This window comes from Rhinolophus sinicus, chromosome 8 (assembly GCF_057876585.1).
Source record: "Rhinolophus sinicus isolate RSI-liver-muscle chromosome 8, RSI-T2T, whole genome shotgun sequence".
NCBI classification, from domain to species: Eukaryota; Metazoa; Chordata; class Mammalia; order Chiroptera; family Rhinolophidae; genus Rhinolophus; species Rhinolophus sinicus.
The window spans coordinates 54,885,286-54,910,794 of NC_142508.1; the positions used below are offsets into that span (position 1 = coordinate 54,885,286).

The 25,509-nt window shown below is 42.8% G+C and overlaps 1 protein-coding gene across 6 annotated transcripts in view; it reads left to right on the top strand.

Annotated features, from left to right (window-relative positions):
* Positions 1–13,710, top strand: part of SDR42E1 (short chain dehydrogenase/reductase family 42E, member 1) — a 32,523-nt gene extending 18,813 nt beyond the window's left edge. Inside the window, exons 1-3 of one of the 6 annotated variants that reach the window (XM_019743723.3) lie at positions 3,414–3,543; positions 10,416–10,510; positions 11,062–13,710. In XM_019743723.3, the coding sequence (XP_019599282.3) occupies positions 10,443–10,510; positions 11,062–12,172 (1,179 nt within the window). In that variant the 5' untranslated portion in view covers positions 3,414–3,543; positions 10,416–10,442 and the 3' untranslated portion in view covers positions 12,173–13,710. Of the gene's footprint in view, positions 1–3,271; positions 3,561–3,594; positions 3,898–3,927; positions 10,150–10,415; positions 10,511–11,061 lie in introns of those variants that run through there. The other 5 variants (XM_019743728.3, XM_019743726.3, XM_088800215.1 and 2 more) reach the window with 5 other exon arrangements.
* The last annotated feature ends 11,799 nt before the right edge of the window (positions 13,711–25,509 follow it).

The following is a 25,509-nucleotide window of genomic DNA, read 5'->3' on the forward strand; positions in this document are numbered from 1 at the left end:
ATCTAATTAACATAGTTGGTATCCACACTCTTCAATCTCTGAAAACAGTAAAGAATAAAAGTGTTAAAGATAAGCTTTACTATCTCAGGAGGTCATTGGTGTCCTTCTAAGAAAGCTCTAAATGCTTGACCCTTAAACAGAGATCCTGTGGCCAAGACACACAAAGTAACATTTAGTTTTAATTGGCACCATTTAAACATTTAGTGTAATCAGTACTGAGAGAGGCATAGGTAATAATAATGAGCTATTTCCAAGTTTTTAAAAGGAAAAAGAAAAACTATTGACTCAAATAAGATGTTTGATAATTCTGAATGTGTGCAATGAATGCTTATAAAAGAAAGTTAAGATGATTAATTGTTGAATAAATAAAATATAAACATTCATTTTATTACTTGGAGAGTTCTTTAATATATAAAGGGGGAAATTTATCAAATGCATTGAAAGTGATAAATGTTAGTTTCCCTTTCTTAAAAAGAAAATCAATTCTTGAAACCATTAACCACCAATTCAAAGTAACTGTACGTTTTCTATTTGTTTCTCCCTTTTAATTTTTTTTCATCTGTGGAAGAAAATAGATGTATCCAGGAGATAGAGCAGCATAATGGAAGGAGCATGGAGTGTAGAGGAAATTGGAGTCAGAAGCCTTGACTTTTAATCTTAACTCTGTCAATTACTAGTTCTATAACCTTGGGTAGTCACTTAACCTCACTTGGCTTCCAGGTGTGACAAGAAATCTCTTACCCATCTCAGAGAGTTGTAGTGGTAAACACCTTTAAGGGCACTATCTCTCAGCCTTAACTGTGCATGGGAATTCCCTGTGAAATTCCAACTTTTGTTAGAATTTTTGCAGACTCTTGCTAGGTTTGGAGTGGGACCTGAGAGCTGCATTTCTGAAAAGCTCTTAGGTGCTGTTGATGCCGTTTCACACTTTTGAATAGCAAGCTTTTAGGGTGTCTTCCAAGCTCACAATGATTGCTCTTCTCTAGAAACTGCCTTACTTTATAGCAGTGGGCTGTTAATAGTTGTCCTTCTACCCCATTGCCATGGATGACTATAGTAAAGGTGATTTCTGATGCAGCCTGGACCAAAAGAAGGTCTCACCTGCAAATCTGGTTTTGAACAAAGACAGCCAGAGATGTGACATTTATTCACTTCCTCATTCATTCAGCAATTCTTTTTAAATTCTCTCTATGTCAGACACTATGATAGACAGTGGATATACACCAGTCAATAAAGCAGGTCTCTGCCCTGACAGTGCGTTAGCAATGAACAGGATCCCTTTAGATGGACTAAGTGCTGTGAAAGGATTGGAGGATTTCAAAAGTTGCAGACACCTGATTAAAATAGGGGTGTTGGGGAAAGCCTAGTTCTTGCTTCCCTTTCTGCAGAAACCTCAGAGGCCACATGTTGAAGACAATGGCATAACAAATGAAACAAGACTGGGTCCCTGTGTGATTGTGTGGAGGAGAGCCGCTTTCCCTGCTTCCCTGCGGACTGAATTTGACTACAATATGAGTGAGAAATAAACTTTTATCGTACTAAACCACCGAGATGTCAGAGTTTATCTATTATAGAAGCTAGCTATAAATACATTTACTGCTTACTGTAAATACATAGTCACCTGTTTCTGAGACTCTAAAAATTGCTCTTTTTTCACTTAAATTAACTAGAGCTACTCTCTACTACTTGAAACCCAAAGAACCTTATGGATACAATTTCTGTAAGGATCCAATGAGCTAATAGGTGTGAAAGTACTTTGTGAGGAATAAGGGTACACCTATGAAGAATTATGACTGTAAATTGATTTTTTTGTAAAGTACCCACTGTCTGGATATATTAATGGGGGAAAGAAACTAAACAAGCATTGACCTATAAACTCACACTGCAGTCATTTCTTTCTCTGGTCATTTCTATCGTGATTTCTTGTTCAGACCTTTACAAAATCAACTTTACTAAATTGCAGTGAAAACTAAGGAAGTAATTATAAAGTTTGTAATTTTCCTTTAAAACGTGCTTATTTTTTAAAAGAGTCCTGGGTGGCACAAGAATATTAACATAGAAATTTGCCATACTTATTCTCATGTGCTATCAACTTGCCCTAGATCTGGGCATCCCTGAGGGGGATCTGAAGTCCCCAAGGGAAATCTGTCTTCTCTACTACATCCTCAGAGGAGTCTTTTCTTCTTTGGCTACTGGTCCCAGGAGCATGTAGCTGGTCTCCCAGCCCCCTCACTATCTTTCCTCTTCACTTCTTCTAATCTTTGTGCATTTTGGGCAGCAAAGGTAAAGCTGTTCCTTAAGACTACTTGGTACAATCACATCTCAGTCTCCTACAATTTATAGCTGGATCACAGTTGACGACAAGACAGGTGGACAAGGCCAGTTCTGGAGACTTAGCTTTCTTCACCTGGTCTTCATTAATGTTTGGATCCCAGGGCTTGAGGTTGTTCTTGTGACTTTATGTTGCTAGTGGAAACTTAGCAGGAAATGACATACTTCATATGAGGTTCTATGAGTCTGAATGTGGCAAGAGCAGCACATGAAGTCAAAATCTTCATCCTGTGAGCCTCCAAAATGAAATCCTCCCCAGCCAGGGGTCAGTCCGTGTGTGTGTGTGTGTGTGTGTGTGTGTGTGTGTGTGTACACAGAGCCTACACCTCTCCATAGAACCAGATTCCTGATGAGCAGACACAAGATGGGCCTCTCAGGGAGACCTTTGAATACGGATGCCAACCTTCCTTTTTACATGACTTTTAGTCTTTGGTTCCAGCAACAAATGTTAGTCTTCGCCTCATTGCCTGCTCAGTGACCAGAAGAAGCAGAATTGGAAAAAATAGTGAAAATCAGGGACACAGGAAAACATATGGATACACATAAATGTGGAAACTCAGAGATAAATAGAGACTTTACAAGCTACAAGGAGACTTTAAAATATTCAGGAGTGTCATGAAGCCTCATCCTTCCATCCATTCATCTATCCAGGCAATACTGACTGAGCTGAGCCCCTCCTATTTATCAGGTACTGTGCTCAGCATTAGGGGGTACACAAAGATGGAGGTGGAAGTCTAAAGGCAGACACTGGAGGTGGGAATAGCAGTAGTCCTGACTGTAAGGACTCCCACGAAGTTGCAATACAGGCAGGGACTGGGCACATGGGGGAGATTCATAAAGTGAACCTGCTGCCTCAGCACAGGTGAGGGTGGATGAGAAACCTGCACATCATAGAGATGCCAACACCTCCGGGCTTCCTAGAGAGGCCAGGAAGTGGCTCCAGGAGGCCGGTCAGATGGCTCAGGAGGTGCCAAACAGGGGTGGCACCGGGCGCTGTGGTCCGGGCCTCCCTGTTCTGTGCAGTTGTACGCCCGTGTGCCTGGGCCAGGGTAGAGAGGGCCGCCCCTGCGCGGGGACCTGGGCGGAGCTTGCAGGAGCGCGGCAGCTCCAACGAGCGTCAGGGCAGCTGAAGGTGACCCCGCCTGTACCTGCGCGGGGTGGCAGCCCAGGTGGGACGAGCTCAGTCAGCGGCAGGTGGTTCGCAGCGCCGAAGTGAGTAACCGACACAGGTGACGGGAAAACCCTCCCCTTTCGGTTCTTTCGGATTCTAAGGAGCCAGGCTTTCTAGCTTGGCTTTCTAATAAGTCGCGAAGGCCTGAAACAATACCTCGCTGCTGGGTGGTTTTGTTTGTTTTTTTGTTTTTTTCCCCCTTGATTTTGTTCAGACTGCAGGCCGCCAGCTCAGAGCTTTCAATGGCATCTGTATCTAGCTACACTTGATTCACAGCTTTTATTTTCATCTCACTTTTTTTGGAACGATTACCTTTCTGACAAATGATTCTGGTCTCCCATTTAAAGTGGCAATGTAAGGTTCCCATTTAAAATGGATGTTTTTCTTGTAAAAAGGTAAGTAGATCTAAATAAAACATAATAGGTAACTCATAGTACCAGAGGTACCAGGTGTGAGAGAAATTGTGAAGGTGGGTAAGTGAACAATACTGCATTGTCCCAACCCAGCTGGGGAGTCCTACATGATAGGTCCACCGGGAAAGGAACGCGCATGGTCTGGTAAATTAAGTAAGTTTTTATTGTAAGAGAGCAAGAGTTTATCGGGCTGAGCAAAGACAGCTACAGCCCAGGCTGCATGTCTAAAGGAGACTTGCAGCCCCGAAGGAGGGGGTGAGGAGGGTTTTATAGGGGCGGTGTTGACAAGGTAGCATTGTTTGAACAGAAAATGTTAACCAGTAGCCTGCAAACCAGTAGCTGGTAGGCTTGCATTTTCTGTTATCGCAAGTTTGGCTCTGTCTGCAGGTGCAGGCCAACAGACATTTTGTTGTTTTCTTGCAGATGTGGCTGTATGTATAAGTTAAGGTCTCTGAGACCTAACATTCAGGGACCTACACTAAGTCAAGGTCTCTAACTTTCAGAGACCTTACACTACAGACCTCACTTCAAGCCCTGGGTTTAACTTGCTGCTTGTGGCCTGCATCACCGTGGATCAGTTTCTTTCTTGCTTTTTCTTCCTTGCTTTCTTTGATTTGTTTTTTCCTTCCAGCTTTATTGAGATATAATTAGCATATAACGTGGTGAAATTTTAAGGTGTACGCAGTGATGATTTGATACATGTATCAACTGTGAAATGATAACCACAATAAGGTTAGTTAGCATGTCCATCACTTCACATAACTAGAATTTTTGTGTGTGGCGAGAACTTGAAAGATCTCTTTTAGCAACTTTCAAGCATGTAATACAGTATCGTTAACTGTAGTCACTGATGCTGAATATTATAACTGGAAGTTTGTTCCCTTTGACCAGCATCTCGTCATCCCCTCACCCCACCCCACCCCACCCCATTCTAACCATCATTCTACTGTTTCTATGAGTTCAGCTTTTTTTAGATTCCACATGTAATTGAAATAGTATTTGTCTTTCTCTGTCTGACTTTTTTCACTTAGCATAATGCCATCAAGGTCTATTCGTGTTGTCACAAATGGAAGGATTGCCTTCTTTTTATGGCTGAATAATATTCCATTGTGTATATATTTACTACATCTTGTTTATCCATTCATCTGTTGCTGGACACTTAGGTTGTTTCCATGTCTTGGCTATTGTGAATAATGCTGCAATGAATATGGGGGTACAGATATCTTTTTGAGGTAGTGATTTCATTTACTTCAGATGTATATTAATATATGCAAGTTTCTTCACCTCTGACCCTTGGTCCTCATATCTGAAAAGCTGAGGATAATAATAACAACCTGACAAGATTGTCCTGAGGCTTCAGTGGTAAATCTTTAAAGCCTTTAAAGCTCCTAGCCCATAAAAAATAATAAATCTAGCTATAGTTGCTATTTTCATTTTAGCGAGGAGGAAACAGGATCAGAGAGGTTCAGTGCCTTGCGCAGGGTCACACAGGGAATTGGTGAGAGAGCCAAGTCTAGGACCCATATTTTCTGATTTCAAACATAGGAAGCTTAACCCCGCAACCCTACTACCTCTACCTCATGGGACAAGATGGGGCACCTCCTCCCTGCCCCTCTGGGAATTGGAGAGACCACTATGAGGTCGCTGGATACGTTAGCTATGAAAGCCTCCACAGGAGTCAGGTCAGTAAATTTGGGATTAACAAATTAGTACTTGTCTCAGAGGGTTATTAGGAGCATCAGAGGAAATAATTCATGGAAAGGGCTTAGCATAATGCCTGGTATACTGTAAGTGCTTAATAAATGGCAGCTGATGTTATTTGGATATGTTGAAGTGGCAGACATGCTGAGCTAGCGAGGGGAAGTACACGTGTAATACTCCTTGCAGATACAGCAGAAAGGGGCATTTGAAAAGGTTGCAGAGTACTCATTCCATTTGAATTTACAATCTGCCAGATACTTCTTGTCCCTGTAGATATTCCTGGAGAAATGGCCTATGCTCACAGGCAGTTTATATCATAGTTTGGGAAGCAGATGGGAAATACCAGTTATAAAATTTTATAATTACTTTTGTCATAAGCATCGTGAAGAATTGCAAGGAGGTTTTGTGCAATAGTTGGGTAAAAGGAGTTTAAGTGGGGAGCTGGACAAGAAGATTAGATAAGGTGGCAAAAATTAGACAGCTGCTCTGCCATCTTTAGTTATATTGAAAACAATGTGCACAATTACCCCTCTCTGTCATGAGCATATCGACTTTCCACTTGGTGATATGCCCTTAGTTAATTTTCTCCCCAAATGCATTTGGCCTTTTTGGTTTTACACCTCACATCCCTTTTACCTGTATCAGGGTTATTCTCCTTATCGTCTGTAACTACTTCATCGTTACTGCTTTGCCTGCTTTATATTAAATACAAAAATATTCAGATCGCGCATGGAATTTGAACAGCACCGTTTTTAAGCCCTCTAGCCCCACTGTGTTTTCCTCCTCTCGATATAGCAAGAACACAGTTACCTTTTGCCTCCAGTCAGTAAGTACTCAGGCAGTCATTTAAAACACGCCATCGTAGGATTAAACGACCTGGAGATATTTTTCTCTCCCTTAAAGTAAATACAGTAAATTTTAACTTTTATGAAAGCAGTCTTCAGTTCTCCTCTGTGTTTCATACTCCAGTGGCACTAGATTTGTATATTGCATTATAATACCACAGGGCTAGTCCCATCATCACGTTGAACTCATGGGATGAAGAAACTGTGTGCACAGTCTAAGGTTCTTATTACTAATCCTTAGCATTTAATTAGTTCTTTGTAAATCTAAAGCACTCCTACTCATTTTTATGAGTTTCTTCTCATCACTTCCCCATGAGATGTCAACTTTATTACCCTCACTTTATCTTCGTATTATCAAGAGGTCAGGCAGGTTTTAAATTTCATTTTTTCCTGTTTGTAATTAAGATTCCCTTTTCTTGATCATGTATTTAACTTTAACCTGTTTCCACTGAAACGTCTGCTCGGATCAGATGTGACCCTTCCCACTGACCTAGAGGAAAGCAATTACTGAACAAAGCCGCATTTTAGAGGAGCCGTAAAGCAATTGCAATTATAAAGGGCAGTCTGAGTGCCCAGGCCTAGAAGGAATCAGATGGAAACAAATTAATAAGACAGAAGCCATAAAGTGTATAAAAAATGAGGCAGCTGATTGGAAAAACAAAAAAACAAAAAGCGTGTATACTCTCTTTATCCCTGGCTTAGTGTTTACGGGAATTTCTTGTGATTTTTCTGTGAAATGTGTTCGCTGCAGTTTTTCTATGCTGATTTTAGGGAGGAGGCGGCTCCTGTGAAGTACCATTAATGACTGATAATCTACAATCTATGAAGGTTTTACCGACCTGGTAGATAGGCTTGTTTTCCTTGGTGTTTGTCCTGATAAATCATTAATATTTCCTTATTCACCTTTCTCTTCTGACCGTCCTGATCAGGTCAGTTATCTAAGCTCTTGCCTCATATCATCCTGGAATTAGCTGGAAGGTAATGAGGAGTAGCATGAATAGGCCCGCCAGGTACTCTGGAAGCATTAATCATTTGAACTTGTACGTCCCCAGCTTGATTGATGTGCACAAGAGCCATGAATGGCCTGTGGCCTTGAGACTGGACTGCAATGTGCAGTTTTAAAAACAAAGCATAATTAGAGTTGAGGAATAAATTCTGTTGGAATTTTCTTAATTGGACTCTCTGAGGCCTCATCCGTTTCTGAACCCTTCCAGTGGAATCCCTGTGGCGCGACGAAGAATGTCTTAAAACTTTGTTCTCTGGTATTATAGTAATCAAAACTCTATGAACCTGGCAGAACATTTCTAAAACCTGTGCGTGCTTTTTCAGTTTGTGGCAACACCTTCCTCAAACTTGTGGACACCGCTTGCTGCCATGTCGTTGAGTTGCTTCCCGCTCTCGTCCTAATCTCAGTGTAGCCCACTGACATTTTATCCTCGCCGGTAGCCCAGATCCTCGTCACTCCTTACCTAGACTCTTGCCGGTTTCCAGGCTCTCCCTCCTGCAGGGAAAGTGTGATCTTTGGCAAGGGCCAAAGTGACGATGCCATTCTGTAAACCTCCAAGGGCTTTCTGTTGTCTGTAGAATGGAATCCAGACTCCCCCGAAGGAGACTCAAAGCTGTCACCAGCTGACCCCAGGCTGTCCTGCCCCAAGTCGACAGCCGCTCCCTTTGGCTTCCGTTGGTACGCCAGCCACAGCAGACTTGCCATATTAGCTGCCCTATACCAGCCTTCCCTGTTACCATTCCACTAATTTATGAGGCTCCCAGCCTGTAGTAACCCTATGCCTCATCTCAGCTTGCCTAGATCTCCCTCGTGTTCCAGTACAGCTCTCATGCTTACTCTTTGACAAAGTCTTCACTGATCAGACCTTCAGGATCGATTTCTGCTCCCCCCCCACCCACCTTAGTGCTCCCACAGCACCTTGTTTGTACCGGCATTATTACACCAATCTTGTTTTCTCCTTTTCGCCTTGGACTTTAGATATTTGCAAAAGGCTCTCTCCTTCATCGTAAGCTCCAGGATGCAGCTGTCTTATTTAGCTTCATGTCCTTTTCACTCCAGAACTTTATAGGAGATAAATTAAAGTGACAGTGTTAATTGGCATATGTAACAATGACTCTTAGCTCCTGTAGGGCCCTGCATGTGTGCCCACCATAATTTTACTAAGTTGGATGTATCTCCGTGTTCAAAATCATCCATAAATTCTACACCTACTTGTTGAGCGTCTACTGTGTTCTAGGTTCCAGGGGGGACATGCCAGTGAAAAAGGCCAAAGGACTCAATTCTCATGGTACTTGACGTTCTATTGGAAGGAGATCAATAGTAATTTTAGATAGTGAAATGTGCCATGAAAAGAACAAAGCAGCATTTACGGTACAGGAGAACTGTTTTAGGTGAGGCGATCAGAGAAGCCTGTCTAAGTTGAGTAAGTGACACTTGAACAGACCCAAATATTGAGAAAGATGCAGCCAGACAGTGATCATAAGATCACTGTTAGGTAAATTAAAGAGATGCTGGTACGTTATTCTTCATGACTTTTCTTGGAAGCATAGCTGTGGCAATTGCTTAGTCAAACCTTTGGAATCCATCAGGCATCCTCCCCCCATTCTGCTCAATGTTCCTAATATTTCTCACTCTTCCCTTCCTGCGTACCCTCAAGCCACGGAGACAGTCATTTGCTGAATCTTGTCTTCAGCTGGCACACCTACTGATTTCTGCATGGATGATCTGGTTAGCTTTCCTGGCAATCTGACCTACGTAGTACACTTCTCCAGGAGAATTTGTCAAACTTTTTGTAACCCTGTGCTTTTGAGAGACCTCATCATGCTATGTGGGAGTATAAAAGAATAATCGAATCCCCAAACTCTGGAGCTTGAAGAAAAGGAAATTCAAGAAATGACATCCATGGGGCACCCATATCATGCCAGGCAGTTTGCTAGGCATGCTTTATACACTATCCTGTTCGGTCTTCAGAAGCCTGTGAGCTTATTGTCAACTCCACGTTTTAGAGGCAGCAACAGGCTCACAGGGATTGAGTTGTCCAGGTGACGTTGGTCACTTGCAGTCTCCCTGCCTAACCACTCCTATGAATGTCTCCACAGACTTGAGTGAGGGAGCATGTGCATTCCCAGTGCATTTGAGGACCTGTGTGCTTCCTGCTCCATTTCTTTTTAAGTGGGAAGAGCTGAGTCACCCACTCTTTCCTTGTTTTGTCTTGTTCTTGAGAGAATAGGGTCTTGGAACCTTGAGAAAAAATTATAGATATTTTTATAAGATGTAATTTATAGCATAATCATTATTATTATTTTGGCATAGAAGAGGAGGGACAGAGAAGGGTGACCCCCATACGCATTGAGCACATGCAGTATTTGCAAGATTTCCTGGAGGTGGGGAATGGGGCTTGCTGTATCGAAGGAAACTTTTGCCCCCCAACTTTTTTTTTTTTCCCGTATATAGGGTTACCAGAACACCAGTATTAAACTATGTTGCCGTGTGAACTTGAAACAAAAGATGTTGGAAATTTGCTTTAGAGTTCTGTCCTTGATTTTTCTGATGCATGGGGGAAAATGCCTCTGCTTACCAAAGTTGAATGAATTCTTTTCAGCAAGGCTCTAATTTTTCCCAAGGATTAAGAATAATGCCTTACATTTGGAGAGTGCTTTGTGGTTTCCAAAGCACTCCCAGGTAATTATCTTATTTAACCTTCATATCCACCTTGCCCGGGAGGCAGGGCAGATGTTGCTGTCGTCATATTACAGAGGAAGAAATTTGAAGTCCAAAAGTGAAAGGGGAGGAGACGTTGGCTAACATCACACAGTTATGATGAGAACCTAGGTCTTAGCTTTTCTTTCTGTTAGAGGATACTGCCTTTTTGTTTTTGTTAACCCAAATTAAGGACAGTCACGTTTGCATTTGGAGTAGTAACTGGGTTGCATATTTATTTCTTACAGGTCCAGTTATCCTTTTGTCTGTCACATATGGACTCCCAAAAATCTCCGAAGGAAAGTGTCCTCATTACAGGAGGAGGTGGCTATTTTGGTTTCCGGTCAGCGCATCTATAAAATATGTCCCTAGAATTATTTTACTGGTAGTTGCTGGAAAAAGTATCTTTCAACTCTGACATTAATACAGTATAGACTTTTACTTGTTTGTATAGTGTTAAGCCAAGAATGAACTATTTTGTCCACTGCTCAGATACTGAAATTGAGAACTGCGGATATATTCCAAGTTAAGAAAAAAAGCCATTGATTCTGGGAGGGGAGATATGCACATCACCAAAAACAATTTAAAATAATAGTGGTTCTTTCAAAGTTATTCATCAGTATTCCAAAGAATGGATGGTGGGTCCAAGAACAGAGAGACAAAGTGTACCACATAGATGCCACTGTCTTTGAAGATAAAAGCCTCTCTCATGTAATTTAAGTAAATGCGGGGATTCTCATTTTTGAATATTTGCATAAGTAAGACTTGCCCCAATGAACACATAAAGCGAGGGACTCAGGATAAGCTGTGAAGACTTGGTCGGTTATTTTACATACTTTTCCTAGGCATAGCTTAACAGTGATTTCATCTAACTGTTACTCTTTTTCACTTCAGCCTAGGCTGTGCTCTGAAGCAGAAGGGAGTCCACGTGATTCTGTTTGACATCAGCAGCCCTTCTGAAAGCATTCCAGAAGGAATCAAGTTTATTCGTGGAGACATTCGCCACCTCTCTGATGTAGAGAAAGCCTTCCAGGATGTGGATGTCACGTGTGTGTTCCACATTGCCTCTTATGGTATGTCAGGGCGGGAGCAACTGAATCCACACCTGATCGAAGAAGTCAATGTGGGGGGCACAGACCATATCCTCCAGGCTTGCAGGAGGAGAGGGGTGCCAAGATTAGTTTACACTAGCACTTTCAATGTCGTCTTCGGAGGTCAAGTTATCCGAAATGGAGACGAATCTCTGCCTTACCTACCTCTTCACCTCCATCCCGACCACTACTCTCGGACCAAATCGATTGCAGAGAAGAAGGTGCTGGAGGCCAATGGTACAGCCCTGGAAAGAAGTGATGGGGTCTTGAGAACTTGTGCTCTGAGGCCAGCTGGCATCTATGGGCCTGGGGAACAACGGCACCTTCCCAGGATAGTGAGCTACATCGAGAGGGGCCTGTTCAAGTTTGTGTTCGGGGATCCCAGGAGCCTGGTTGAATTTGTCCATGTGGATAACCTGGTTCAAGCTCACATTCTGGCCTCAGAGGCCCTGAAAGCGGACAGGGGCCACATTGCTTCTGGGCAGCCCTACTTCATCTCAGATGGCAGACCCGTGAACAACTTTGAGTTCTTTCGGCCTCTGGTTGAAGGCCTGGGCTACCGGTTCCCATCCATTCGGCTGCCCTTGACCCTTATCTACTGCTTCGCTTTCCTAACAGAGATGGCCCACTTTGTTTTGGGTCGACTCTACAACTTCCAGCCCTTCCTCACCCGCGCAGAAGTTTACAAAACTGGTGTCACACATTACTTCAGCCTAGAGAAGGCCAAGAAAGAGCTAGGCTATGAGGCTCAGCCATTTGACCTCCACGAAGTAGTAGAGTGGTTTAAAGCCCGTGGTCATGGCCGACGTCCTGGGAGTCGTGATTCTGAGCGTCTTGTTTGGGATGGGCTGTTAGTCGTACTCTTGGTTATGGTGGTTCTCACATGGCTGTCTTCTGTGATTCTGTCACTGTGAACGAGGTACTAAAACTAAGGAGCCGATCACGCTTGCTGAGATGGTTTTCAAGAAACACGAGTTTTAAAATATAGGTAGGTAGATAGATAGATAGATAGATAGATAGATAGATAGATAGATAGATCGATCTGGTGCCAAATTTTGGCTCTTCAAATTGCTACTCAAGAATAGATTCTTGGATTAAGTCTTCATTTCTTACCTCCTTGCACTAATCCTAATGGGAGAATAAAGAAGCAAAGATAAATTTGAAATTTGGCTTCTTATGTGTCCTCTTTCTTTAGATGGGTGCAGTAGAAGTCATTTTGTAGTCATAGACCTAAACTTAGTTAGACTGGAAATGTCTTCCCTGAATTTCTCAGAAGCCAAAAACATACTTATTTCTGTTCCATACACTACATCTACTTAAAATGGACTAAAACGCACACTGATAGGGACATGGCAAAATGCTAACAGGCTTGAAAATGTGTGAAAAACACCAAATTGGGCCAGATCCCTACAGACCAACCCTCTGAGGAGCTGGTGGCTGTTGTAGGGGAGGCATTAGCTATTTACTGCATAAGTTTTGAGAATTAGTTTTTGCCCTTTGTGTTATAAGGGCATTACCTGTGTGACCACATGCTAATGTTTGATGTTTAAACAAATAGACCTTTATCTGACCTTACAGGATTCTTTGGAGGATTAAATTAGACATGGTTATAAAGTGCCACTCAGCACACTTAAGCCATTATTTTTATTAATATTGTTATTACACATTCCTTATGAGTGTTTTCTTCCTTTGGGGTATTCTGTTTAGAGGGGGCTGCTGCTGCTAACCTTTCTGGAATGCCTTCGTGGTGTGCCCTCAAAGTCTGTAACAAATGTGTTTGAATATACTCAGTGTTTGTAAAGTTTTGGTGTCTGAGGATAGACTGAAGTTTAAGAAACAGCTATAAGTCTGATGATTAAGGAAGAGGACCAAGCCATGACACCATTCGTAATTAAAAAATGAAGCATAACTGTAAACTAATAGACTGGTTTTCTTACTGGAAGAATTTTTGGTTCTCTGAAGGCCATTTCCAATGAGGAATGTTTTGAACAAGGGCATTGTCCAGCCATCCACGGGGATTGCCTTGGAAGACATTCAAGTTGTTGCATAGGAACCAAAGTGGAAAGAAGACAGAATCTTGACCCATTCCATGATTCCAGCTACAGAAAGGATAGTATTAAAACATGGTAAAATAGCATAGATTGCCCTGGAAAGTAATGTTACAGTTGTTCGGAGAGTCTTGGTGGAAGAAGGATGCCAGACGAACAACCCCTCCTGAGTGCTGCTTGGATGTTTTAGAAAAAGTGCTCAACTTGATACCAGAAGAACTGCAACCATGAATAGTTTGTGTGACCTTATCCAAGTGACTGAAGCCTCTTATGCTTTAGTTCCCTCATTTGGGACATGGGAATGACTGTATTTGCCCTTTCTATTAACCCACCTCACACAGTTTGTTGGAAGCATAAAATAAGACGTGGTGAAAATATTTTTAATGTATAAATTGCAACATTAATGTGGTGGTAGTATTGTTTTTGGTAAAATATTTTTGGAGTCTTATAAGATGCTTTTGCCTTTTAGTCCATGGGGAACTTCTATAAGTACCTGCAGCTATCTAACACACCAGGTGCTATGGGGCAGGTTTCTCTGCCCTTGACAGACTTACAGTCTCGTAATGACATGGTGTGTCCATACGAAAAGGTCACTCATAGGCCAGATAAGTACAGTAAAAGATTCATCCATTGCCACTGAGAGGTATCGTGGGCTTTCAAAGCATGTTTTTAATGAAGTCCTTCAAAAGAATGATAGCTACCGTGTTTTCCCTGAAAATAAGACCTAGCCAGACCATCAGCTCTAATCCATCTTTTTAATTTTTGCTCCAAAAGGTGCATTAGAGCAGATCGTCCGGGTAGGTCTTATTTTCGGGGAAACACGGTGCGTCTCAGTTTTCTCAAACCAAGTATACTGTGCATGGCGGGGTTTGGCTTGTTTTTGTTTTCCACCATCAAGATATCTCAATGAAATTCAGCATTGATATATGGGCTTCATTGCCATCCAGGTCTGAGACATTTGGCCATTCCACAACATTCGACAATTGTCCACTCTCCCTTTGAAAAAATAGTTCATTTACTTTTCATGAACTTGCACTCTTCCGGCCTTTTTCCTGTTATGTATTATCTATTGCTACATAACAAATTACCCCCAACACATATCATCTTAAAGCAATAAACATTAATCACCTTTTAGCGTGTATGGGTCAGGTATGTGGATACAGCTTTACTGGGGAGCTCGTGCTTAGTTACGGTCTTCCATGCGAGTCGCCTTGTGGCATTGGCTGGTGCAGCCGTCATCTGACAGCTTGACCGAAGCTGGAGGATCCACTTCAAGGATGGCTCATCTACATGACTGTTGGCAGGAAACCTCAGTTCCACATCTGCCTGTGGGCATCTCTGTAAAACTGAATGTCCTTGTGACATGGCAACTGGTTCCCCCCAGAGCAGGTGATCCAAGAGAGCAAGGTGGAAGCTGCAATGGCTTTCATGACTTATCTTCAAAAGTCACACTCTGTCTCTCCACAGTATACTTGTTACACAGGTCAGTCCCATTTAGTGTGGGAGGGAATTACCCGAAAGTGTGAATACCAAAAGGTGGAGAATATTGGGGGCCATCTTGGAGTCTGGGCTCTGGGCTCTACCCTCTGAGTGATGCTCCTTGTCCATGAAAGGTAGCCCACGTTTACAGCTACATAGTTGCCTCAGCCTGCTTCTACCCAGTAGCCTTTTGGGGGTCCAAAGCCTCTTTACATTTTATACTGTAACTCTCAGTCCAAGCTGATAGTGTCATTATGAATATAATTCTTTTGAACACTTTATGTGTCCCCTATGGGGACAGTTCACTCCATTAGGCAAAAGACACCCCCACAAATTTCTTTGAGATAAGCCCTTCTCTACCTCGGGTTTTGCTCAGGCTGCTGAGGGACAATACTCTGAGATCCTCGCTGAGGTTCTATCTTAGGTCTCTGAGGCCTTAAAAGGTTTTATAGTCACAACCTCAGTCATGCACTATCTCCTCTTTCAGTATCAGATTGGCTACTCAGGTTAGTCCTATTCCATGTGGGAGGAGACCACACAAACATCAGTACCAGGAGGTAGGGATCATTAGAGGCCACGTTGGAGTCTGCTACCATCAGACAGACTCCTGCATCTCATCAGTTCTCTTATCTCCTCCACTCCCATTTTAAATGGTAGATTTCTTCAGTGCTCAGAGCTGGGCCCTCTTCTAATACCATGCTTTCTCCTTAAGTGATCTTGTCCAACCCCCTGGCTTTAATGTCCATCTCTATTCCAAAACTATGCTGCTACATTTATAGTTCTAGCCCAGACCATTTTTCTGAGTTCCAGACCCATCTACCTCTGCATCCCCACCTGGATATTTCACATGTACCTTCCAGGCAACATCCAAAATGGAAATTCAGAGTCCCTCGAAATTCTTACAGGCTTTCGTTCCTTAGTAAATGTCACCAGTATCCATTGAATTTCACACACACACACACACGCCTTTTTTTTTTTTTTTAGTGTAGAAGGTTTATTTCATGTCTCAGCTTCAGTCTCTTCTTGCAGAGGGCTTCCATGATGCCAACAATTTAGGTTTGGTCCTCCTGCTCCAAGCTCTTAGAGCGCTCTGTTTTTCTTGTACAGCCTTTATCACGACTATAATAGTCTGTAATTGTCTAATGCCTGTGAGCTCCATGAGGGCAGCGACTTTGTCTTGCTTCCTACTGAATCCCTAATGCTTAGCACAAAACAGGAGCTCAGGAGGTACTTGTTGAATGAATGTTATCTTTTCCCCTTTTTAAATACTTTTTTGTTTCTAATGTACTGTTTCTAATCTGTTGAAGCCTGGGAAAAATAGCCAACATAGTAGAATTGTGTGTAAACTAAGTCATGACTAGATGGGGCGTAGATCAGGGCGAGGGCTCCAAGTCCTCCCCAAGCTGGGGGTGAGGGCCTCAGCAAGCACTTCCCAGCCCACAGGCCGCAATGACCTTCGCTTTCTCTGGCCAGACTTCCTGGACTCAGCCAGGTCCTCTCAGGGCACTGCCACTCCCTCTGGGCACAATAAGTGAGGCCATTCCGCATGTGACATGGTGGAAGATTAGGTGTCGTAAGATGTTCAGAGAACGGGGAGGGATGTGGGCAGAGTGGAAGTTTATCTTTCCTTCCACTCTGTGGAGGAAAAGCTCCCTCCACATCTCAGCTGAAAATGGACCACTTGAATCAATTCAGTTTATTACCTGAAAGCTAACTCCTTTCCTTTCTATGGCCAAGAGATACTGCAGTTAAGGAATTCCATTAGCTTCAGGGTTCCCAGCTGCCCTCACCTACCCTCACGCTTGGATTGAATTCCAAAACCTACGTCAAACTATGAGACGACGCTCATGCTTGTGCATGTGGGGACCCTCCTACACACCTGGGCATAAGCCACCCAGCACCGCCACCCCAAGGTGGGCTGTCACGCAGGGCGGCCTGCGGGGTCTCTGGTCCCGCTCCCCACATAAGAACGCAGGACATGGTGAGGCCAAAAAGGAACACCCACGGAGCCATAGATAGGGGAGTCATACCACTATATTCTCGCTGGTGGCTGGGTTGGAGACACAGGAGGCAGGAGCCACACTATCCGCAACCCGCCATCCACTTTTCTCTGCCAAACAATCTCACTTGCTAGCAATTCGCTTCTCTGCAATCTGCAATCCACACTCCGCCGCTTGCTAGCTCAGCCACTATCCTCTCACTGGTTACAGCTGACGGCCATCCAATCACAGCTGATGACCATTTACTACCTGAGCCAGCACCTTTCCACGTGAGGCCGAGAGCCTGGAAACTGCTCTCCTGGCTCTGTCCCCACATGGGCAGTTATCCATTAGCCTGTTGGAGGATCACTTCATTGGACAAAGAGCCTTGTAGCGGAACACAGGTAATGCCCAAACTGCACACACCTGAAAAAAAAAGAGGTGCCAGGCAGGCCTGTTAAAATACTTGATTCCCTTACTGCTGTTCTGGTCCTGGGTGGCAGAGGTGCTACATTAGGAACAGTGGCAGTTCCTGGAGGCCAAATGACTAATTCTGGCTCCATATTACCTAGGCTATACTATTTCTCAAGCTTACGGAATGGATTCTCTTCAAGAAAATTTTTTGTTTTTATACTATGTATCAGTGAAATCATATAGTTCTCTACTTTTCCTATCTGACTGTCGTGCGGGGAGTCATGTGGGGTCTCTGCTCCCGCTCCCTGAACAAGAACGCAGGATATGGTGAGGCCAAAAAGGAACACCCACAGAGCCATAGGTAGGGGAGTCATACTAATATATTCTCTCTGGCGGCACTATAGTCTCACTGGAGGCTGGATCCACACTGTCCGCAAACCGCCATCCTAACTGCAATCCGCGCTTGCCAGCCACCATCTTCTTGCTAGCCCCCATTTTTTTTGCTAGCGTAGCCACAGCAGTTATATTAGTGGCCAATGGCTCACTGGTTACAGCTGATGGCCAACTAGCCACAGTTGATGGCCATCCAATCACAGTTGATGGCCATTTACTACCTGAGCCAACACCTTTCTATGTGAGGCCAAGAGCCTGGAAACTGCTTTCTGGGGCTCTGTCCCCACACTGACTTATTTTGCTTAGCATTATAATCTCAAGATCCTGAAATCTATGTAACTTTACTAACAATTGTCACCACAATAAACTTTAATTAAAAAAAGAAAAGATTTTATTTTCTTCAGTCACCTAATGTGGTGATTATAAGAAAGCCAGTATTGCTTTGTCATAGATTTAATAAGTTTACCAACAATTATTGGGGCATCTCCTACCTTGTATTCCTTTCCAAATCCCCAGCAGCTCACCTAGCCTTACAGACAGGTGTAGCCTGCAGAATTCTACTCCCAGGCGGGACCCAGCTGCGTACCCTGGAGCTAACGCCTTCCCCTCACCCCTCTTGCCCCGTTAGCTTGCTTTCGCAGCCAACACCAGCAGTTAGTATCTTATTAAAATTGTCACTGTTTTCCAGCATTCCTTTCTTTAGAGTGACAACCCACTCCCCTTTTTCACGAGAGAAACCCATCCCCAGCACTTCCAGGGGGCTGACCTTCACCGGCAAGGCCTGGCCAATCAGAAGACCACTGCCTTTCTGATTGCAGTTAATGGGACAAGTTGGGCCAATCAGCGTCCTCTTCTCAACTTTTCTCTGGGGGCTGTGTGGAGTAAGTTCTTTCTGCTCTGGTTGCTTCATGGGGAGGTTAGGCTTTGGTGCTGCCATGGTCTCTCCTACGCCAAAGGAGAGACCAAACTCTGATAATGTTTGGGCTCCAAGCCCCAGCCATGAGTGAAGTATAGCAGAACTAAGAAATGGAGAGAGAGCAGGTCCTTGAAGACACCACTGGGCCTTTGCCACCCAGCCATGCCCAAGGCTCACTTCGCACTGGATCACCCTGTCACGTGAGTCTCGGTATATTTTCTTTTCTGCTTAAAGCATTTTGAGTTTGATTTTTCTCCATAAATTGGTCTTTGCTTACATTTCACTCCTGGGCACAGGTGACCATACTCCGTGGTTTCCAAAGGTACTCACTCTGCGTTCACCTGCGTGCCCTCTTCCTTCAAAAGGACTCTCTTTTAGCCCCTGGGGAACTGAACATTTGCCGGTGTTCTTCCAGAACTGGACTAATTTCCTTTACTTGAATCATGTATATTCGGGATTGACCTACCTTTTAGCAGTCTAATTTAAACTCGTCTGTTCTATGATAAGAAAATTGTTTGACAAAGTGATTTGTTCCCCAGAATTTTGGTGCCTCGTGAGGGACTGTGGGGGCAGAGCCCCAGAAAGCAGTTTCCAGGCTCTCGGCCTCACATAGACAGGTGCTGGCTCAGGTAGTAAATGGCCATCAACTGTGATGGGATGGCCATCAGCTGTGGCTAGTTGGCCGTCAGCTGTAACCAGTGAGCCATTGGCCACTAATATAACTGCTGTGGCTACGCTAGCAGAGAGAGAGGAGAAGGATGGGGGCCTAGCAAGAAGATGGCGGCTGGGCTGGCAAGCGTTGGATGGCGGTTTGCGGACAGTGTGGATCCAGCCTCCAGTGAGAGTATAGTGCCGCCAGAGAGAATATAGTGGTATGACTCCCCCATCTATGGCTCCGTGGGTGTTCCTTTTTGGCCTCACCATATCCTGCGTTATGTGGGGAGCGGGAGCAGAGACCCTGCAGGCCACCCCGCACGACAGGGACCGTGTCTGTTTTGTCAGCTTCTATATCCAGAGAATATAGAACAGTCCTTTCATCTGCCCAATAAGAGTTTGTTGATTGACTGAATGCATTTATCAGCCAGGTAATTTCATCTGACATTACAACTCTGATATCCTAGTTATCTCTTCCTTTAAGCTCCTGAATCCCAGTCCTACCTGTAAAAAAGGCACACTGGAGGCCTAAGGTGAAAGAGAGAGAGACAGAGAGGGAGGGAAGGGAGGGAAGGGAGGGGAGGGAGGGGAGGGAGGGAGGGAGGGAGGGAGGGAGAGAGAGAGAGAGAGAGAGAGAGAGAGAGAGAGAGAGAGAGAGGCCAGTATTTAATACAGTATTATTAACTATAGTCCTCATGCTGTATATTAGAGCTCTAGATTTATTTCAGGTGCACTCATTACAAAAGAGGTACTATGGGAGGAGAAATGTTAATTAGCTTGACTGTAATTAGCTTTCACTTTCTATATGTATATCAAGTCATCATGTTGTACACCTTAAATGTATACAATTTTTATTTAAAAAAGAAAATGTATTCCAGTGGCGTGATGTCATGCAGAATAGCAGAGGGGGAAACTCTAGGAGTCAGTCCTTACCAAAACAACCAGTAAACTGGGGGTGGGGGGGATAAAATGATCAGAACCGACAGTTTGGGCACTCTTGATATTATGTCTCCTTTACCACAATACAAAATATGTCTGCAGACGCCAAACTCTTCCCCTGGCGGTTCTGATTCAGAAGGTCTGTGCTGGCTGGGAATCCTCACTCCAGGTGTTTCTTATCTTCCCACAAGGAGGTGAAATGCTGCCAGATACCAAACATGTGCTCCCTTAGCAATTGCTACGTGAGAGGCACCTGAATTCTCCATTGCTCTCCCCTTCCCAACGCTTTGCCATAGGAGGTGCTCAGCACACCTTTGCTGAATGAATGCATGGGGCAATGGGACCCACAAAAGGACCTCTCTGCTCCTTCCTACAGGCCTAGTTGTTGTTTGTTGACTGACAAGCAGTGCCCAGCCCACTTGGAACCTGCTTCCTTTGACCAATGGGTTCCTGTTGTGGCCCATCCAGTCGGGCCTGGTACCAATCTTTTAGCCATTTGCTATAGAAAAATCTAACCTGGCCAGACCACGCAGTATCTCTAAATTGGGCAAATCCATATGATGTGACGCTTCTGTATTTTAGAACTCATGCACACCATGAAAGATAGCCTTTGTCATTGAACTGAAGTAATGATGACTGAGGAGAAATCTAACTCAAGAAATGACACACAGCAAAGTGACCTGAGCAAGTCTCTTTCAGCCAACAAACAAGGGATTTATCTGCAGTAATTTGCAATGTTTATTTTTAACAGAGCTGGTTGAGCCATGCAAGTAATTTCAAAATTCTGCTTTACTAATACATAGGATTTTAATCCTGGCAAATATTTTAGATGTCTTTTCCCCCCAGTCCTCCAGGGAAGCCTATTACAGATATTAAAGTAAAATACTATCTTACCAATATATATTTTTAAATTTTGTTATAAGAATAAATCGCCTCGTGCTCCTAACCATCCCTAAGAGCTAGTGTCCTGAATAGGGAATATGGGTCTGAAATGCTCCCCAGCTTTAAAGAGGAATGGTTTGCTATGTTGCTGGGGTAACTACAAAACCCCCACTGAGTTGTGGTCAAGTCCCTGCCATTGGGATTTTGCTTCTGGATCTGTTCAACATTGGGATAACGGTAGATATTTACCTGTCACCCTCATTGACTAAATTACTCAAAGACAATCATTCTTAATAGTTAATTGCTACTGTTTTTTCAGTGTTTGCATACTATGTGTAAGGCTATTTCTTAAGCTCATTTAGTTCTCTCAATGACTTTAAGATGTAGGTACGTATATTTCCAGTTTACATGTAAGGAAATGGATGTGTAAGGAGGTAGAGAATCTTGCTCAAAGTCACCCCAAATCACTAAGCTAGGAAGTGGCAAAGCTTGGATTTGAGCCAAGTCCACTTGAATCCAGACACCAAACTCTTGATTACCATGTCTGAGGTGACTGTATGGTTTTAGCACAATACTATTCAAGACCAAACATCACCCAAACTGCATTTGCAATTGAACTATTTTATTTATTTGTTGCAAAACAACCGTGTAATTGTATGTAGTGACTTTTGCTGCACAAACTCATAAGTTACACCAAGAAGCAAAGCAATATTTTGCCATGTGAATGTGTGTGTGGTAGGGCTTTTGTGTGCGTGTGTATGTGTAAGTACGTTAATCTACTACAATTCTACGTATTTAAAGTAAGGAGTATGGCATGTTAGAGCCCTAATAACCCATCGGACATCCTCCAAGAACAGTTGATTTGCTTTTGTACCTAATCACATACTGACATTGGTCATATTGCACATGTCTTAGTCTCCCCCCAAGTTGGCATCCTAAAGAAGGATCTTGAGAGGAGAGCCCATGTGTTATTCAGTTGATTGATAGTTGCCTCCCTTTCAGTCTCTTGCATCATTCTGGGCATGGAACATGGGCTGAATAAAAAAAATAAGCCAAATAAAAATGCAAAATCCAACTTGTAGAGATACCCTTAGTTGTTTAAATTCTCCCACAGAAAGGTGGACTTTTTCGAAACACTTCAGAAATTTCTCTAAGCACTGGGAAGACCTTAGACCTCTGGTCCAAGTGGAAAAGAATTCTTTGTGCTCATGGCCCTTCTATGCTCAAGGGACTTGTGCCTTTGCTTGCACTTCCTTAGGCAGGATCTGTCTCTTCTTTGCCATCTCTTATTTGCAATTTGACTTCAGGCAAATTCGTCTCATCTGTAAAGTGGAGATAATGGTTTCCCTATTCATCTCACGGGGGAGCGTGTGTGGATAAAATGACATGAAGGCCTTTTGGTAACCTGCAGAGAACTAATGCACGTAGATCCTTAATTAATGGTAGTTCTGCAGGGAGCTGAAGGGTTTGGAGGAGAAGCTAGTGTGTACAGGAAGAGATATAAGACATGCTATTTGGGTTTGAGGGATTCAAGAGGAAAGCTCAGTAATTAGCAATGTCAGACTGGAGTTTAAATGAAAACTGGATGTTTAGATAGTGATGGTAGTAATGAAAACATTTCATTGAGTCACTGCTATGTAACAGGTGCTAGTTTGTTTACTGTGGTTTTAGATACCTCATTTCAATGATGTTTGAGCTCTAAACTGAAAAATGTGTTATTTTTGAAGTTGCAGAGTATATTACACCATACTATAGAAAAAAATGGTAATCTTTGCCACTCTCCTCTAATTTTTGAGGTATTTAAACACTCACAATGGTGTTGTGAGTTGGTTTGAAACTGCAATGGACTGAAACGCCAACTCAAAATGACATACTCATCCATATCTGTCAAGCTCTTAATTCTATACACTCAGAATTCTTCTCTTTAGTTTTAAAAGGACCTGTACAAATAATGCACGAATACATTTTCCTTGTAAAAAGTTGAAACACTGCAGATAAAACCAAAGAACGCTTTTACCCACGTGGTTTATGTATATATTTGGTTTATGTATATATTTGCATAGAAAATAGGGCTGAAGTGTGTGTTTTTCCCTATACTATTTTCCCCCCCAGTTCCTTCTGCTACTTGTGTTTCTCACTAAACACTACATCATGATGATCTACCAGTATTAGTACCTATATAGGTAGATATTTGTATATTAGTATTCCTTATTAGCCGACATAGGTATGCAGGTATATAAATATGGTGACTGTATGTCTCAGTTTGCCCAGGACCATTTCAATTTTATGTCTGTAGTCCCATCCTAATTTTTCATAGTGTCCCCTTTCACTTTCAAATGCACTGCATTTTGCATAAGTTGTATAGTCACCTTATTATAGAAGATATTAAAATGATATAAAGAATTAAGTATTTTTTTCATATTATACGTATCAGACATTATTGTGAAGTGGTTTAGAGTGGGTAATATCATTTTGTACCTGTATAGTAGAATCTAGTAGGAAACGCTAAATTCTGAGTATGCAGTAATAGTCTACCAACACTGAAATATCAGTATAAAATCAACTAGCTAAATAAAATTTTATGTACATGTTTGTCAGTGATCCTTTTCTGTGACTCGCAGCAAAACACATCTAGTGGGTTCAAAGGAATTCCTTGACAATACATGCAAAATAAAGCAAGTATCAGTAAAAATTGATAAAACCATGTAGCAAACAATAATAATACATTCGAATAAATTCCTCTGCCAGGAGCCATTGTGCATGTGGAAAAAAATAAATATTTCAGTAAATATTGGTACAAATTATGCACCACAATGATGCACTTGAAAGAATTCCAATATCAGCCTTGTGAATGCATTAAAATAAACTCTTTCACAGAATACTATAGTATTCAAGCAACAAAGAAAACTTCAACTTGATATTGCAGTAAATATAGCAACATAAGTCCAAAGGTATTTGTAAAAAGCATCATAAATGTTTTACTCAGCATTTTCTCACAAACCTAAAATGCCATCTGTGCTGCCTGAGTATAGGTAATTCTCCTTGTAATTGGCCAGTGCTGCATTAGTAGTAGAATGAATAATAGCATCAAACAATGAATTGTCCTTGATATTGTGATTATTGTTCTAGTAATCCTGCCTCAAATTTGCAAAATAGGAAGACATATCCTGCTTGGACAAGGATGGACGTTCAGAGCAGGTGGAAGTGCTGGCCTTGCCCACACCCCAGGCAGGAAGACCTCTTGTTCTGTGTGCACATCAGAACTTTCCTAACTCATGTGGGTGCTACATCTACAAGGTCTGACAATTAAGTGCGTGAACTCATCCTAGAAAAAGTGCTACATACCTCATTGCTGAATATCACTACAGTCACCTTTGAAGTACTCCCCTTGGGAAGCTATGCACCAATGCCAGTGCCTAGTCCACCCTTCAAAGCAATTTTGGAACGTCATATTACCCTTGATGTCCTGAATGTCATCAAAATGTCTTCCTTTCAATAGTTCCTTTATCTTTGGATAAAGAAGGAAGTCACGGGGGGCCAGATCAGGTGAGTAGGGAGGGTGTTCCAATACAGTTATTTGTTTATTGGCTAAAAACTCCCTCACAGACAGAGCTGTGTGAGCTTGTGCATTGTCATGATGCAAGAGCCATGAATTGTTGGCGAAAAGTTCAGATTGTTTTCATCTAACTTTTTCACACAGGCTTTTCAGCACTTCCAAATAGTAAACTTGGCTCACTGTTTGTCCAGTTGGTACAAATTCATAATGAATAATCCCTCTGATATCAAAAAAAGGTGAGCAACATTGTTGCAATAAGTTCATGAACTTAATTGTCATATCTTGTACCTCTCCCACCTCCCTGCCAATCTCTCCAAGTCACCAGCGTGACTCAACTACCTCCAAGGGTGAGGTCTGTGAGCAGGGAGATCTAACTCTTAGATTGCAGTTCTGCTCCCCACCCTGGGCACACCTGCTGAGCTGCAACCTGGCTCCAAGCGAGGAGCCTCATCCCGTGAGCTTGGTGGTTCCCAGCTTAGATCTTGCTGTCGTAATATAGGACCACTAGAAGTATGATACTTTTTGATACAATGATGTCATGGAATGTGTTTTATTTATGACTATCAAATAAGGTAGCTATCTCTAATTTTTGTAACAGCGGCATAGCATACCATAGTGTAAGCACACCACTATTGATTTAATCATGTCCTTGGTGGTGGTTATTCCCTTTCTTTCTAGCTTGCCACTTTATCAAACAGCACAACCATGAATGCTCTTATACACATTTCCTAATGAGTCTTGACAGTAGACACCCAGAGTGGAATTAGAATTTTAATAGGTTCTACTGTGTCAGACGTTCATTTAGCTACTCATTTAAAATATTACCTCAGAGTAGCTTAAAGAAAAGGTCCACAAGTCAGCAGGTCGGGCGACATCAGGGAACAGCCGCCATCTTTCCACACTCTTTCATTCTACTGAGCCTCACCTCACGGTCCTGAGAAGGTGGGTGTACTTCTAGGCAGCATTCCAGACAAGAAGAAAAGAGACGATA